At 43.5% G+C, this 13,653-nt stretch overlaps 1 protein-coding gene across 4 annotated transcripts in view; it reads left to right on the top strand.

Annotated features, from left to right (window-relative positions):
* ZNF169 (zinc finger protein 169) overlaps positions 1-10,117 on the top strand; it is a 59,120-nt gene extending 49,003 nt beyond the window's left edge. Inside the window, exons 3-5 of one of the 4 annotated variants that reach the window (XM_011999438.1) lie at positions 1,056-1,182; positions 1,675-1,770; positions 7,941-10,117. In XM_011999438.1, coding sequence (XP_011854828.1) covers positions 1,056-1,182; positions 1,675-1,770; positions 7,941-9,499 — 1,782 coding nt within the window. In that variant the 3' untranslated portion in view covers positions 9,500-10,117. Of the gene's footprint in view, positions 1-1,055; positions 1,183-1,674; positions 1,771-7,576 lie in introns of all 4 variants that reach the window. The other 3 variants (XM_011999441.1, XM_011999440.1, XM_011999439.1) reach the window with 3 other exon arrangements.
* Positions 10,118-13,653: the final 3,536 nt, after the last annotated feature.

Raw genomic sequence — 13,653 nt, 5'->3', positions numbered from 1 at the left:
AAATAGAGATGGTGTTTCACCATCTTGGCCAGGCCGGTCTTGAACTCCTGACCTCGCGATCCACCCGCCTTGGCCTCTCAAAGTGCTGGGATTACAGATGTGAGCCACTGCATCTGGCCAGGACAGTATTCTTAATGGTGAAAGATTAAATGCTTTCCTTCCACAATTGGGAACAAACCAAGGTTATATCTGTTCTTACCACTCTCATTCAACATAGCACTGGAAGTTCTAACCACATTAGCAAAGAAATGAAACTGTTCCTATTTGCAGAGGAATGATTGTCTATGTAGAAAATCTCAAGGAATGAAGGGAAAAAAAACTTTTAAAGCTAAGTAAGTTTAGTCCAGTTGCCATGTAGAAGATAAAACAGACAAACAGTTGTATCATATGTCATAGCATGAACATACGGTCACTGAAGTTAAAATACAATACCATTAAAATTACTAAAAAAAGAAGAAAGCTGAAGAAATTCTTAGGTGTAAATCTAACAAAACGTGTAGGGTCTGTTTGCAGAAAATCACAAAATGTTGATGAAATAAATCATAGACTGTCTAAACAAATGGAGAGACATACTGTGTTTATGAATTTGAAGATCCAACATAGTAGAGATGTAAGTTCTCACCAAATTGATATACAGGTTTAATGGGAATCCTATCAAAATTTCAGCAAGGGCTTTTACAAGATTATTGTAAAATTTGCATAGAAAGGCACAGGCACAGGCTGTTTTAAAATAGCTAAATCAACTTCTAACATGAAGAATAAAGTGAGAGGAATTGGTTTACCCGATTTCAAGTCCTGCTGTGTAGCCGCGATAATCAAACTTGTGTGTTCGATCAGTACAACAGAGAGCCCAGAAAGAGAACCAGCATCAGTGTATGGAGGGGATTAATAGTCTTGAACATATGGAACCAGGTTTCAGGTTAAAAGCAGGATCTATAAATCTCACTTGGGTGCTCTAGGACTGCTTTCTTTTTGCCTTGACTATGGTTAGTGGCTTAAGTTGGTTAGTGGGCGTGGCTGGCTGTTGAGTGAGCAGGGATGTGTTTGTGTTACAGGCATTGATGGCCTTCCGGGATGTGGCTGTGGCCTTCACCCAGAAGGAGTGGAAGCTATTGAGTTCTGCTCAGAGGACCCTGTACAGGGAGGTGATGCTGGAGAACTACAGCCATCTGGTCTCCCTGGGTAAGACTGGCCTGTTTAAGGTTTCAGATTCTGCTTGTGGGCATTTTAATCTCTTACGCAGCAGCTGCCATGCCTCTGACTCAGAAAGAAAAACAGTCTTATCCCCATTCCCCCAGAGAATGCCTGACTTTAGTAGAGCAGTTTTATGTGTGCGTGTGTGTGTGTGTGTGCGTGCTGTGAGCGTGTGTCTGACACTGCATTTCAGGCCTGTTTACCTTGGCTGGGCTCCTCCTCTAAGATTATCTGCCTTCAAAAGGAGGAATATTTTTATTGACTCAAGCACAGGGTAGAATGAACATATTGCTTTTAGGTCTAGGATCCCCTCCCTGTATTCATCCTGTCTCAGCATTCATTGTTTACTCCACCCCCGCACCTCCCTATCACCTTCTGGGTTTATTGCATTCCTGGGTTGGCTCTGAGTTCTGAGATAGCCTCTTAAACCACTAACTCAAGATCACCTTGTGTTTTTTTTTTTTTTTTTTCTGTGAGTAGGAATTGCATTTTCCAAACCAAAACTCATCGAACAGCTGGAGCAAGGGAACGAACCTTGGAGAGAGGAGAACGAACATCTTCTGGACCTTTGTCCAGGTGAGTGGGGAACCCTGGGCAGGCGAGGGTGCAGGGCAGTGAGGAGCTCAGCAGGTAAGGAAGGAGGGGCTGTTTTTGAAGTGCTAGGAGGAAGTTCTTCTTCTTCAGGCCTCCTAGGCCGCTGGTAAAGGCTGTATGGCACTGCCTGCCTTCCACACTGTGTGCCTCCCCCCAGGAGAGGGCACCCCTGGCATTCCATCTCCTTCCTCCATCAGGGAGCCTCACTCCTCACTTGGCTTCCTGTCTCGAGCACATTCAGGATTTCTCCATTCTTGGGCTCATGTGGTTGGCGTGATCTTCAAAACAGTACCTGTCCTTTGAGACTAAGTCCTCTGCCCCTGTTTTTTTTTTTTTTTTTTTTTTTTGAGACAGAGTCTTGCTCTGTCACCCAGGCTGGAGTGCAATGGCAGGATCTCAGCTCACTGCAACCTCCACCTCCTGGGTTCAAGCGATTCTTGTGCCCCAGCTTCCTGAGTAGGTGGGACTATAGGTGCCCACCATCATGCCCAGCTAAATTTTTTTGTATTTTTAGTAGAGATGGGGTTTTACCATATTGGTTAGGCTGGTCTCGAACTCCTGAGCTCAGGCAATCCATCTGCTTTGGCCTCCCAAAGTATTGGGATTACAGGCGTGAGCCACCGCGCCCAGCCAGTTTCTATTCTTAACCCGGTAGGTTTTTTGTGCATCATTTCTATCCTGTAAATTCTCATAACTCTGTTTCTTTTTATCATAGATTATTTAAGATCATAGCAAGGTGTGAAAAACTGTACAATGAGTAGGGTTGGGGCAGCCGTATAGCCTAAGAGATAGCATGTTATAAAGCCAGGTAATAGCCCCATACTTTTCCTGACTGTGTCCTGTTCCTCCGCCTCTGTTTTCTGAGTTAGCATTCCTTGACTGCCTTTATCCTTTTATTCCATCCGATGGGTTCTTCATTCATATAGGGTGTTGTTTTGCATGTCTGTAAACTTCTCTGCACATAATATTATTAAGTTGTTTCCAACCTTTTGACTATGAAATAATCTTGCTCTGTATTCATGTATGCCTCCTTGGGAACACGTGCAAGAGTTTCTCTTAAGATATATACCAGCCGGGTTCGGTGGCTCACGCCTGTAATCCCAGCACTTTGGGAGGTTGAGGCGGGTGGATCACAAGGTCAGGAGTTCGAGACCAGCCTGGCCAACATGGTGAAACCCCATCTCTACTAAAAATAGAAAAGTTAGCCGGGCATGGTGGTGCATGCCTGTAATCCCAGCTACTCAGGAGGCTGAGGCAGGAGAATTTCTTGAATCTGGGAGGCGGACGTTGCAGTGAGCTGAGATTGCGCCATTGCCCTCCAGCCTGGTTGACAGAGCGAGACTCCATCTCACAAAGAAAGAAAGAAAGAAAGAAAGATATACCTAGGTGTGTAGTAGCTAGTTCATAGACATGCATAGCCTCAACTTACATAAGTTATGCCAACTTGTGTTCTGAAGTAGGCATGGCAGCTTATGCTCCCAGCAGGAGTCTATGAGAATTCTTGTTGCACATCCTCACCAAGATTTGGGATTGTCAGACCTCATGTTTTATCCATCTATTCAGCTGGAAGTGAAATCTCAGACGGGTTTTTAAGTTGCTTACTAGTGAGCATGAGCATCTTTTCGTATGTTGCTTGGCCCTTCCTGGCTCCCCATCTGTGATTTGACCATTCAAGGTATTTGCCTACTTTTCAGTGGGTTTATTCTTTTTGTTATTGATTTGTAGAAATCCCAAATTATGGAAACATTTAGGTCTTTAATCTAACTAGAATTAATTTTATATGAATGCTGGGAGATAGAAATTAATTTTTGCCTGCTTTATCTTCTTGTTTATTTTCATGGTTTCCTGGCATTTTATTTTTGTTTTGTTTTTTGCTTTTAAATATAACTATATAGCTGGTGTTACACTATGTAGCAACTGAGTGCTTTTGTCTTTCTAAAAAAATTTCATTATATGAAAATGGGCTGGGCACAGTGGCTCACGCCTGTAATCCCAGACTTTGGGAGGCTGAGGTGGGTTGAGGTGGCCTCACCTGAGGCCAGGAGTTTGAGACTAGCCTGGCCAACATGGCGAAATCCTGTCTCTACTAAAAACACGAAAATTAGCTGAGCCTGGTGGCGCATGCCTGTAACACCAGCTACTCAGATGGCTGAGGAGTGAGAATCGCTTGAACCTGGGAGGCGAAGGTTGCAATGAACTGAGATCACACCACTGTACTCCAGCCTAAGCTACAGAGTGAGACTCTGTCTCAAAAAAAAAGTAAAATAATGATAAAAATGTTATTAAGATACAGTAAGTAAGGTATAAGATGTGTTTTTAAGGTATAAGAAACTACACTTATTTAGGTGTAAAATTTGGTTAGTTTTGGTATATGTATACATGCATGAAACCACTGCCACAACTAAAGTAACAAGCATGTCTGTCATCCTTGAAAGTTTTCTTTTGCCTCACTGTAATCCTACCTCCCACTCCTTCCTGTCCTCCCCTGTACCTGGGCAACCACTGATCAGCTTTCCATAATTATAGATTTGTCTGCATTTTCTAGAATTTGTATAACTGGATTATACAACTGGTTTCTTCACTCAGCATAATTATTTTGAATTTTATCTATGATGTGTGTATCAATAGTTTATTAATTTTTATTGCTGAGTATTCCTTTAGATGGCTAGGTCACATTTTAATACTGACCTATGGAAAGATACTTGGGTTTTCATTTTTGACAAATATAAATAAAGCTGTTTTAAGCATGCAAGTTTTCGTGTGAATATAATGCTTTCATTTCTGTTGAATAAATACCTGGGACTGGAATGGCTGGGTTGTATGATGATGGATACAATCTATATTTAACTTTTGAAGAAACTCACAAACTGCTTTCCAAAGTGGCTGCACCTTTTCGCATTCCCACGGCAGCGCAGTGTATGAGAGCTCCGGGTGTTCCGTATCTGTCGAAACTTGGCTTGGTTATTGTATTAATTTCAGACGTTCTTATAGCTGTGTAGTGAGTGGCATCTTACTGTGGTTTTGACATTTCCTTAATGACTGATGACGTTGAGTGTCTTCATGCACTTATTTGCCATCTTATATCTTCTTTAGAGAAGTGTGTTTTCACATCTTTTGCCCATTTAAAAATGTGGTTTCTTATTTTTGTATTATTGAGTTTGAGAGTTCTTCAGATATTCTATATAGAAGTCCATTATCAGATACATGATTTACAAACATTTTTTCTGTGGTTTACTTTTTATAATCTTACTAGTGCCTTTCAAAGAGAAATTTTTAACTGGGATGAAATCCAGTTTTCAATTTTTTCTCTTATGAATTACAGTTTTGGTAGTATATTTAAGAAATTTTCGTCTAAACTAAGGTCAAAAAGGTTGTCATTTTTTTCTTTTAGTAATTTTATAATTTTTAATTACATTTAGGTCTATACGCCTATTTTGAGTAAACATAAAAATGTACATAAATTCAGGCCTCCCCTTTTTTAGGGGAGGAAGGGCATACAAATATCCAATTTTTCCAACACCATTTATTGAAAAGACTACCCTTTCTTTACTGAATTTCCTATGTACTTTTGTGGAAAATCAGTTGACCATATATGATAGGTCTATACCTGGACTTTATATTTTTTTCTACTCCTCTGTTAGCGTCTCTATGCCAGTACTGCAGTTTTGATTACTGTAGGTTTATTAGGTCTTGAACTCACTGTAAATCCTCCATCTTCTTTGGGAAGCCGAGGCAGGCGGATCACAAGCTCAGGAGTTCAAGACTAGTCTGGCCAGCATAGTGAAACCCCATCTCTACTAAAAATACAAAAAAAATTAGTTGAGTGTGGTGGTGTGCACCTCTAATCGCAGCTACTCGGGAGGCTGAGGCAGGAGAATCGTGTGAACTCGGGTGGCAGAGGTTGCAGTGAGCCGAGATCGCACTATTGCACTCCAACTCAGGCAAAGTGCGACGAGACTCCATCTCAAAATAAAATAAAATATCCTCCATCTTTGCTTTTTTTTTTGCAAGTTCTTTTCGTTATTCTTTTTTTTTCATATGAATTTTAGAATCAGCTTGTCAGTTTTTATCAAAAATGCCTGCTGAGATTTGGATTGGGATCGAGTTGAATCTGTATCAATTTGTGGAGAACTTACATGTAAATAAACTGTGTCTTACCGTGCGTGAACACAGTGTGGCTCTCCATTTACATACGACTTCTTTCATTTTTGTCGGCATTGTTTTGTCATTTCTAGTATACAGGCCTTACATATCTCTTGTCAGATTTGCCCCTAAGTGTTGTATTTTTTTATGCTATTTTTAAGTGTCAATTTTCAGTTGTTTATTGATGGTACATAGAAATAAAATGGATTTATGTGTAGTGATTTTTGCATGCTGTAATCTTGCAAAACTCACATCTTTTTCCACTGGAATATTTTAATACGAAGGACCTTCTCTGAATTCCAGATGGACTGTGAATGGCAATCCCTAACGCTGCTTAAGTTCGCTCTTGCAGATAATGATCTTACTGACTCTAATCGACGATACAAGGAGTTTTTCTTAGGAATAGTATGGTCAAAAATAAGAAATACATATTTTGTGATTAGAAATAGTTAACAAATGGAATAACATATAAATCAGTATTCTATTTATAATCGTCTGCCTTGAACCAAGGGTCTTCTGTTAAATAGTTTAATTCCATTAAATTCTTCACTTCTGTTCTGATAGGGCACTCAAAACCCTGATTCAGTTTCTTGCTATGGGTTGCTACTTGCGGGGTACATTTCTGATCAATGCTTTTAAAAATTTGTTCCAGGGGCTGGGTGCGGTGGCTCACGCCTGTAATCCCAGCACTTTGGGAGGCCAAGGTGGGCAGATCACTTGAGGTCAGGAGTTTGAGACCAGCCTGGCCAACATCGTGAGACCCTATTACTACTAAAAATACAAAAAATTAGCCAGGCGTGGTGGGTGCGCCTGTAATCCCAGCTTCTCGGGAGACTGTGGTGGGAGAATTGCTTGAACCCAGGAGGTGGAGGTTGCAGTGAGCTGAGATAGCGCCACTACACTCCAGCCTGGGTGACAGAGTGAGACTCTGTCTCAAAAAAAAAAAAAAAAAAAAGAACTTAGTCCATAATTACCTAGGAGTGATGGTATCAACTTATGGAAGCTGAAAGCACTGCCAGTTTCCAGAGCGTTTAATTTATACCATCATGGGAATTACTATTATCTCCAATTGGCAGCCTATTTAAACCTAGAAACAAAATTTTTTGAAAAAGTCAATTTGTATAGTTTTAACAGTTTTGGATAAGAATATGCTTAAGCCAAAATATGTATAATCCCTGAAACATCTTTATGCTAATAAGTCATCTATTACTAACCTTCAAACGCTGAACTTCTCCTTAATTCGCCAGATTTTTTAAAAATCCTGGATTGTTGAGCAAAACAGTGTACGCAGTGTTGTGCAATGCTATTCGGGGAATATACTTGGCCGCGGTCTGCCCAGAGGCTAGAGGATAGCACCCTTGTTTGCCAGGAGGGCAGCATCAGGGATTCCTCTTCTTCAAGAGGACTTAAGAGTGTCCATGCAGCAGTTCAGGAGACAACTCACATCAGGCTGCTATGGAAGCTCCCTGGCCTAAAGCCTGTTCCACACAGGAACCAGGATCTCTTGCTGCAGCTTATCTGATTCGTGGGTGCCCCTTACTTGAGTCGCCACAGTCAAGGAAGCCCAAAATATGGCTCCCGTTCAGATGTTTAGATCTTATTTATAGCATCTTCAGGATCGTAATCAGTCTATTACTTACCGCAGCTCAGACAGCAAGTTCTTGGCTCTTGCATAAACAGCAGGCCAAACAAATGTTTCTCAGGCAAGGTTTCATAGGCGTGAGCTGGAGCAAAAGCAAGAGAGCAGCGCCCAAGAAAGGAAAATCAATGTGTAACTCTACTTGCAGCAGTTTATAGAGCTGAAGCTGCCTGTGATGCTTTTGTGAACTTTCTGGTTTGGCTGATAGGACTAATTTGTAGTGTGGGTTTTCTGTGCTGCAATAGAGCATGTAATGTGCCCTTGTGGGTTGGAAGATAGGTCTTTGTTGTGAACATCTGAAGAAAACTGCTGGGCAGGTATTGCAATCCACAGGCACCTGTGGTGATTCTGACCGAGACTTTCTCTCTAGCAGAGCCTAGGACAGAATTCCAGCCCAGTCTTCCCCACCTGGTGGCCTTTTCTAGCTCGCAGCTCCTCAGACCATATGCACTAAGTGGTCATCCCACACAGATCTTCCCAAGCTCATCTGCAGGAAGTGACTTCCAACTAGAAGCTCCAAGATGCTCTAGTGAAAAAGGAGAAAGTGGAGAGACAGAAGGCCCCGACACCTCATTAAGAAAGAGGCCAAGCAGAATTTCTAGGACATTCTTCAGCCCACATCAAGGTGACCCAGTAGAATGGTTGGAAGGGAACACACAAGGAGGAATAGACCTTCGCCTGGCCCAGAGGATGAGTCCTGGGGGGTCAGACACAATGTTGAAGGGAGTAGACACCTCAGAATCTGGAGCAGTCATACGTGGAAACTATAGACTGGGACTTAGCAAAAAGTCAAGCCTGTTCAGCCACCAGAAGCATCATGTGTGCCCTGAATGTGGGAGAGGCTTTTGCCAGAGATCAGACCTTATCAAGCACCAGAGGACACACACCGGGGAGAAGCCATACTTGTGTCCAGAGTGTGGGCGTCAGTTTAGCCAGAAGGCCTCCCTCTCCATACACCAGAGGAAGCACTCGGGGGAGAAGCCGTATGTGTGCAGGGAATGTGGGCGACACTTCAGGTATACATCCTCCCTCACTAACCACAGGAGGATTCACTCCGGGGAGAGGCCCTTTGTATGTCAGGAGTGTGGGCGAGGCTTTCGCCAGAAGATAGCCCTCATTCTACACCAGAGGACACACTTGGAGGAGAAGCCCTTTGTGTGTCCGCAGTGTGGGAGAGGCTTTTGCCAGAAGGCATCCCTCCTCCAGCACCAGAGCTCACACACAGGCGAGAGGCCCTTCCTGTGCCTCGAGTGTGGGCGTGGCTTCAGGCAGCAGTCGCTCCTCCTTAGTCACCAAGTCACACACTCAGGGGAGAAGCCTTATGTCTGTGCCGAGTGTGGGCACAGCTTTCGCCAGAAGGTCACTCTCATCAGGCACCAGAGGACACACACAGGGGAGAAGCCTTACCTGTGCCCCCAGTGTGGGCGGGGTTTCAGCCAGAAGGTCACCCTCATTGGACACCAGAGGACACACACAGGGGAGAAGCCCTACCTGTGCCCTGATTGTGGGCGTGGCTTTGGTCAGAAGGTCACCCTCATCAGACACCAGAGGACACACACCGGGGAGAAGCCTTATCTGTGCCCCGAGTGTGGGCGCGCCTTTGGCTTTAAGTCGCTTCTCACCCGACACCAGAGGACACACTCAGAGGAGGAGCTTTATGTTGACAGGGTGTGTGGGCAAGGACTTGGCCAGAAGTCACACCTTATCTCTGACCGAAGGACACACTCGGGAGAAAAGCCCTGCGTCTGCGATGAATGTGGGCGCGGCTTCGGCTTTAAGTCTGCCCTCATCCGGCATCAGCGGACCCATTCTGGGGAGAAGCCGTATGTCTGCAGGGAGTGTGGACGTGGCTTTAGCCAGAAGTCTCACTTGCATAGACATAGGAGGACCAAGTCTGGTCATCAGCTCCTACCCCAAGAGATCTTCTGACCTTTCCTTTCCTCGTGCGTGTGAAGCTGGCAGAAATCACTAGTAAATGCTTCAGTTTCCTGAAATGGGATGGAAAAAGAAAATGTTGCTTTCTTTCATTGATCATGAGATAGTTGAATTTTGGTTTACCTTCTATATTCACAATTTGTCTTGGCTTGCTAGGGATTCCATAACAAAGTACCCCAGGTTGGGTGACTAACAACAGAACTCTATTTTCATATTTATGGAGGCAGGAAGTCCCAGATGAAGGTATTGGTAGGTTTGGCTGCTGCTAAAGCCTCTCTGCTTGGCTTGCGGATGGCTGCTTTCTGGCCACATCCTCACGAGGCCTTTTTTCTGTGTGTATACTTTCCTGGTGTGGCTTCCTCCTCTTGTAGGGATACCAGTCATTCTGGATAGAGCCACAGCCATATGGCCTCATTTAACCTTCATAACCTTCTTAAAGGCCCTATCTCCAGACACAGTCACACTACAGGGTTGGGACTTCAACATGAATTCTTGGGAAACCCAATTTAGTCTATAACACTCCACTACCAAAGTTCAGGTCCTTCAAACATACAAAATACATTCACAGGATCCCAACAGTCCCAAAATTCTTTACCCATTTCAACTTCAACTCTAGATCCAAAATCTCATTTAAATATCATCTAAACCAAGCGTGAATGAGACTTTAGGTACAATTCATCCTTAGGCAAAATTCTCCAGCTGTGATCCTGTGAAAGCAGACAGATTATCTGCTTCCAAAATATTATACAATGGTGGGACAAGCAGAGGCTGAACTCCCCATTCCAAAGGAGAGACATGAGAAAGAAATGAAGAATGATGGATCCTCAGCAAGTCTCAAACCTGGCAAGGCAACTTCCATTAGATTTTAAGTTTCGGGAATAATCCCCTTTGGCTCAGTGCTCTGCCCTGTGGGCCAGCTGGATTTTGGTACTGTGTAGGGATGCTTTGTAACCTAAAATGTGGAAGTGGCTTGGAACTGGGTTCTTGGTAGAAAGAAGCTACAAGAGTTTTGAGGCACATGTTAGGAAAAGCCTGGATGACCTTTAAAACACTGCAGCCCTACTTTTTGGGCTCACGGGAGCTGCAGTGTCGCTTCCTTGGCCCTGGGCAGTGGCTCCTGGCCCACTGAAATTGAGAAGCAGACACACTTGCCCTCTAGCCCTGTACTCTCTGGACCCATTAGAACCTTTGAGAATCACATTCTTCCCTTTTCTTGTACCTTCCTGTAGAATCCCAGAAGTCCAACAGCCTGCCTTCATTTGTCCTGTGTCATTCTCTATTCAGTTCAAGCTGGCAGCGTTTCTGGTGAGATGGTTAACTGGTTCCATTCAGACCTATACCAATCTCTTTATCACATGGTTGTCCAGCCACACCCTAGTGTTCTTTCGAGAACATACTTTCTCATTTTTTGTAATGCGGACAGGCTGAGAATTTTCCAAATCTTTAAGTACTGGTTCTTTTTTGCTTAACAGTTCCTTCAATTTATCTTTCTCCTCTCACATTTTACTATAAGCAGCAAGGAGAAGACAGGCTCCACTTGCATCACTTTGTGTAGAAATATCACCTGAATATTCTGCACTGCCTCACTCACAAGTTCTATACTCCACAAAACACTAGAATGCAATTTGGGCAAGTCCTTTGCAAGGATTCCAGTTTCCCGTTACCCATTCCTCATTTCTGTCTGAGACCTCACCACAATCACCTTAAAGGAAAAAAAAAACAACAAATTTTGTAGATACGGGTTTTTGCTATGTTGCTTAGGCTGGTCTCATACACCTGGCCTCAAATGATCCTCCTGCTTTGCCCTCTCAAAGTGTGAGCCACCACACCCAGCCCAGAACCTTTAACATCTACATTCCTACCAACAGTGTTTTAAAGGTTATCCAGGCTTTTCCTAACATGTGCCTCAAAACTCTTATAGCTTCTTTCTACCAAGAACCCAGTTCCAAGCCACTTCCACATTTTAGGTTACAAAGCATCCCTATCACAGTACCAAAATCTGTATTAATTTGCTAGGGCTAACATAAGAAAACAACAGACTGGGTGCCTTAAACAATAGAACATTTAGCTTCTCACAGGTCAGGAAACTGGAAGTCCTAGAATGGAGTGTTGACAGGTTTGGTTTCTACTAAGGCCTCTCTCCTTGGCCTGCAGATGGCTGCCTTCCCATAGTGGTGTCACATAGCTTATTCTTTGTACACACACTTTCCTGATGTCTCTCGTTAAAAGGACACCAGTGATAGTGGATTAGGGCAACACCCTAAAGACCTCTTTTTAACCTTAATTACAACTTTAAATGTCCTGTATGCAAAAACAGTTACATTGGGGATTAGGGCTTCAACATATGCATTGCGGTGGGGAGGGACACAATTTAGTCCATAACACTCTGACTTCTGGACTTCCAAAATTCGTGTCTAGCCATGAGCACCTGCCACAGAGTGCTCTCCTGACCATTCCTTTCCTTTCTCCATAAGTGTGAAGATGGCAGAAACCAATAATAGATGTTCCACTTTCCTGATATGGAATGGAGAAAAAAGAGTTGCTTTCCTTCATTGATCATGAGATAGTTGGTTTATGCTTTACTTTCTGCACAGCGGTCGTTTGTATTTTATGGTCTTTTGTTTTAATAAACTGCTTCTCTACAAAGCTGCATACCTGGCTATGTACCTCATTCACTGATACTTGTAGGAGAGCCCCAAGGCATTCAACCTCTTCGGAGACATGGAGGAATTACTCTGCATATTTATTCTAGACTACTGTCCTATGGGACGGGGATATTACGGTATTCAACCTCACCTCTTCCTAAGTCTTCCAGTGTCTGTGAGGAGAGATGCTGGCCACAAGCTCAACTTCCCTGACTCCAGATTGGAGGGCATTTATTCACATCCCTGTCATGTTAGCTATGCCTGCGTGCCAGTGATCCAGCCCGTCAGCCACAACCTTCCTTAAAACTCCAGTCAGGAGCTAAGACTCTGAAGCCACCCACCCTTCTATCCAGCCCAAGACGCTGCCCCTTTAGCTGTAGTCCCTCCTGTTCCTTGATCCCCAGAGCCCAAATGCCCTAGATCCTGACAAATGCCTACATCAAGACTGGCCCTGGCCCTGTTCCTTCAGCACCAAGTGTTTACTGCATGGTCAGTCTCCCCAGTGCTTGGAGCCGCTGCTGGCTCAGAGGGGTTTTTCACCAGAATGAAAAGAAAGATTTTAGTTTGGGAGAATTCGCCTTGGGAGGATAGATGAAAGAAGAATGACAGATGGGGGTCACTGACCCAGCATCTCAGCTGGAGATGGTCTTTGGGTTAGCTTTGATGGGGATGCCTTGAGACCACTGGGGACAGCCCTTATCAATACATTTTCACTGAAGCCATTTTGCCTCAGTGAGTTATCCAATGGCCAGAGCTGAAGTCACAAGGGAAGCAGGGTGTGTGTGTGTGTGTGTGTGTGTGTGTGTATGCACGTGTATGTGTGGTGTGGCGTCATTTCATGCCAGAAGTTTAAAAATTTCTACTGAGAATATAAATAGAAAGAATAAGCATTCTAGCATGTATATTGACCTTTTACTTGAAAGTGTTTTTCCATAATGGAAGTTTCTATGGCCATTCACCCAAAATGGACCTGATAAATGATATATAAATTAAAAACAGGCCCGGCGCAGTGGCACACTCCTGTAATCCCCACACTTTGGGAGGCCAAGTTGAGTGGATCCCTTGAGGTCAGGAGTTCGTGACCAGCCTGACAAACATGGCAAAACCCCATCTCTACTAAAAATACAAAAATTAGCCGGGCATGGTAGTGGGTACCTGCAATCCCAACTACTCGGGAGGCTGAGGCAGGAGAATCACTTGAACCCGGGAGGCGAAGGTTGCAGTGAGCCAAGATCGTGCCATTGCACTCCAGCCTGGGTGACAAGAGCAAGACACTGTCTTAAAAAAAAAAAAAAGTGTGTGTGTATATATATATATATTTATATATCTTACATATATATAAATGGAAATTTTTTAAAAAATATCTCTGCTAGATACATCTGAAACCTCTCTTTTAGATAAAAATGGTGATGAAAGAAGGGGAAAGAATGATTTTATTGGGTTAATAGAAAACCACACCTGAAATGAATATCAGTGTTTTCTAGAAATAAGAAATCTATGCCT

The sequence above is a fragment of the Mandrillus leucophaeus genome, unplaced genomic scaffold, assembly GCF_000951045.1.
Source record: "Mandrillus leucophaeus isolate KB7577 unplaced genomic scaffold, Mleu.le_1.0 Scaffold593, whole genome shotgun sequence".
In the NCBI taxonomy this organism is placed as follows: Eukaryota; Metazoa; Chordata; class Mammalia; order Primates; family Cercopithecidae; genus Mandrillus; species Mandrillus leucophaeus.
This window is presented reverse-complemented; position numbering and strand designations above follow the sequence as displayed.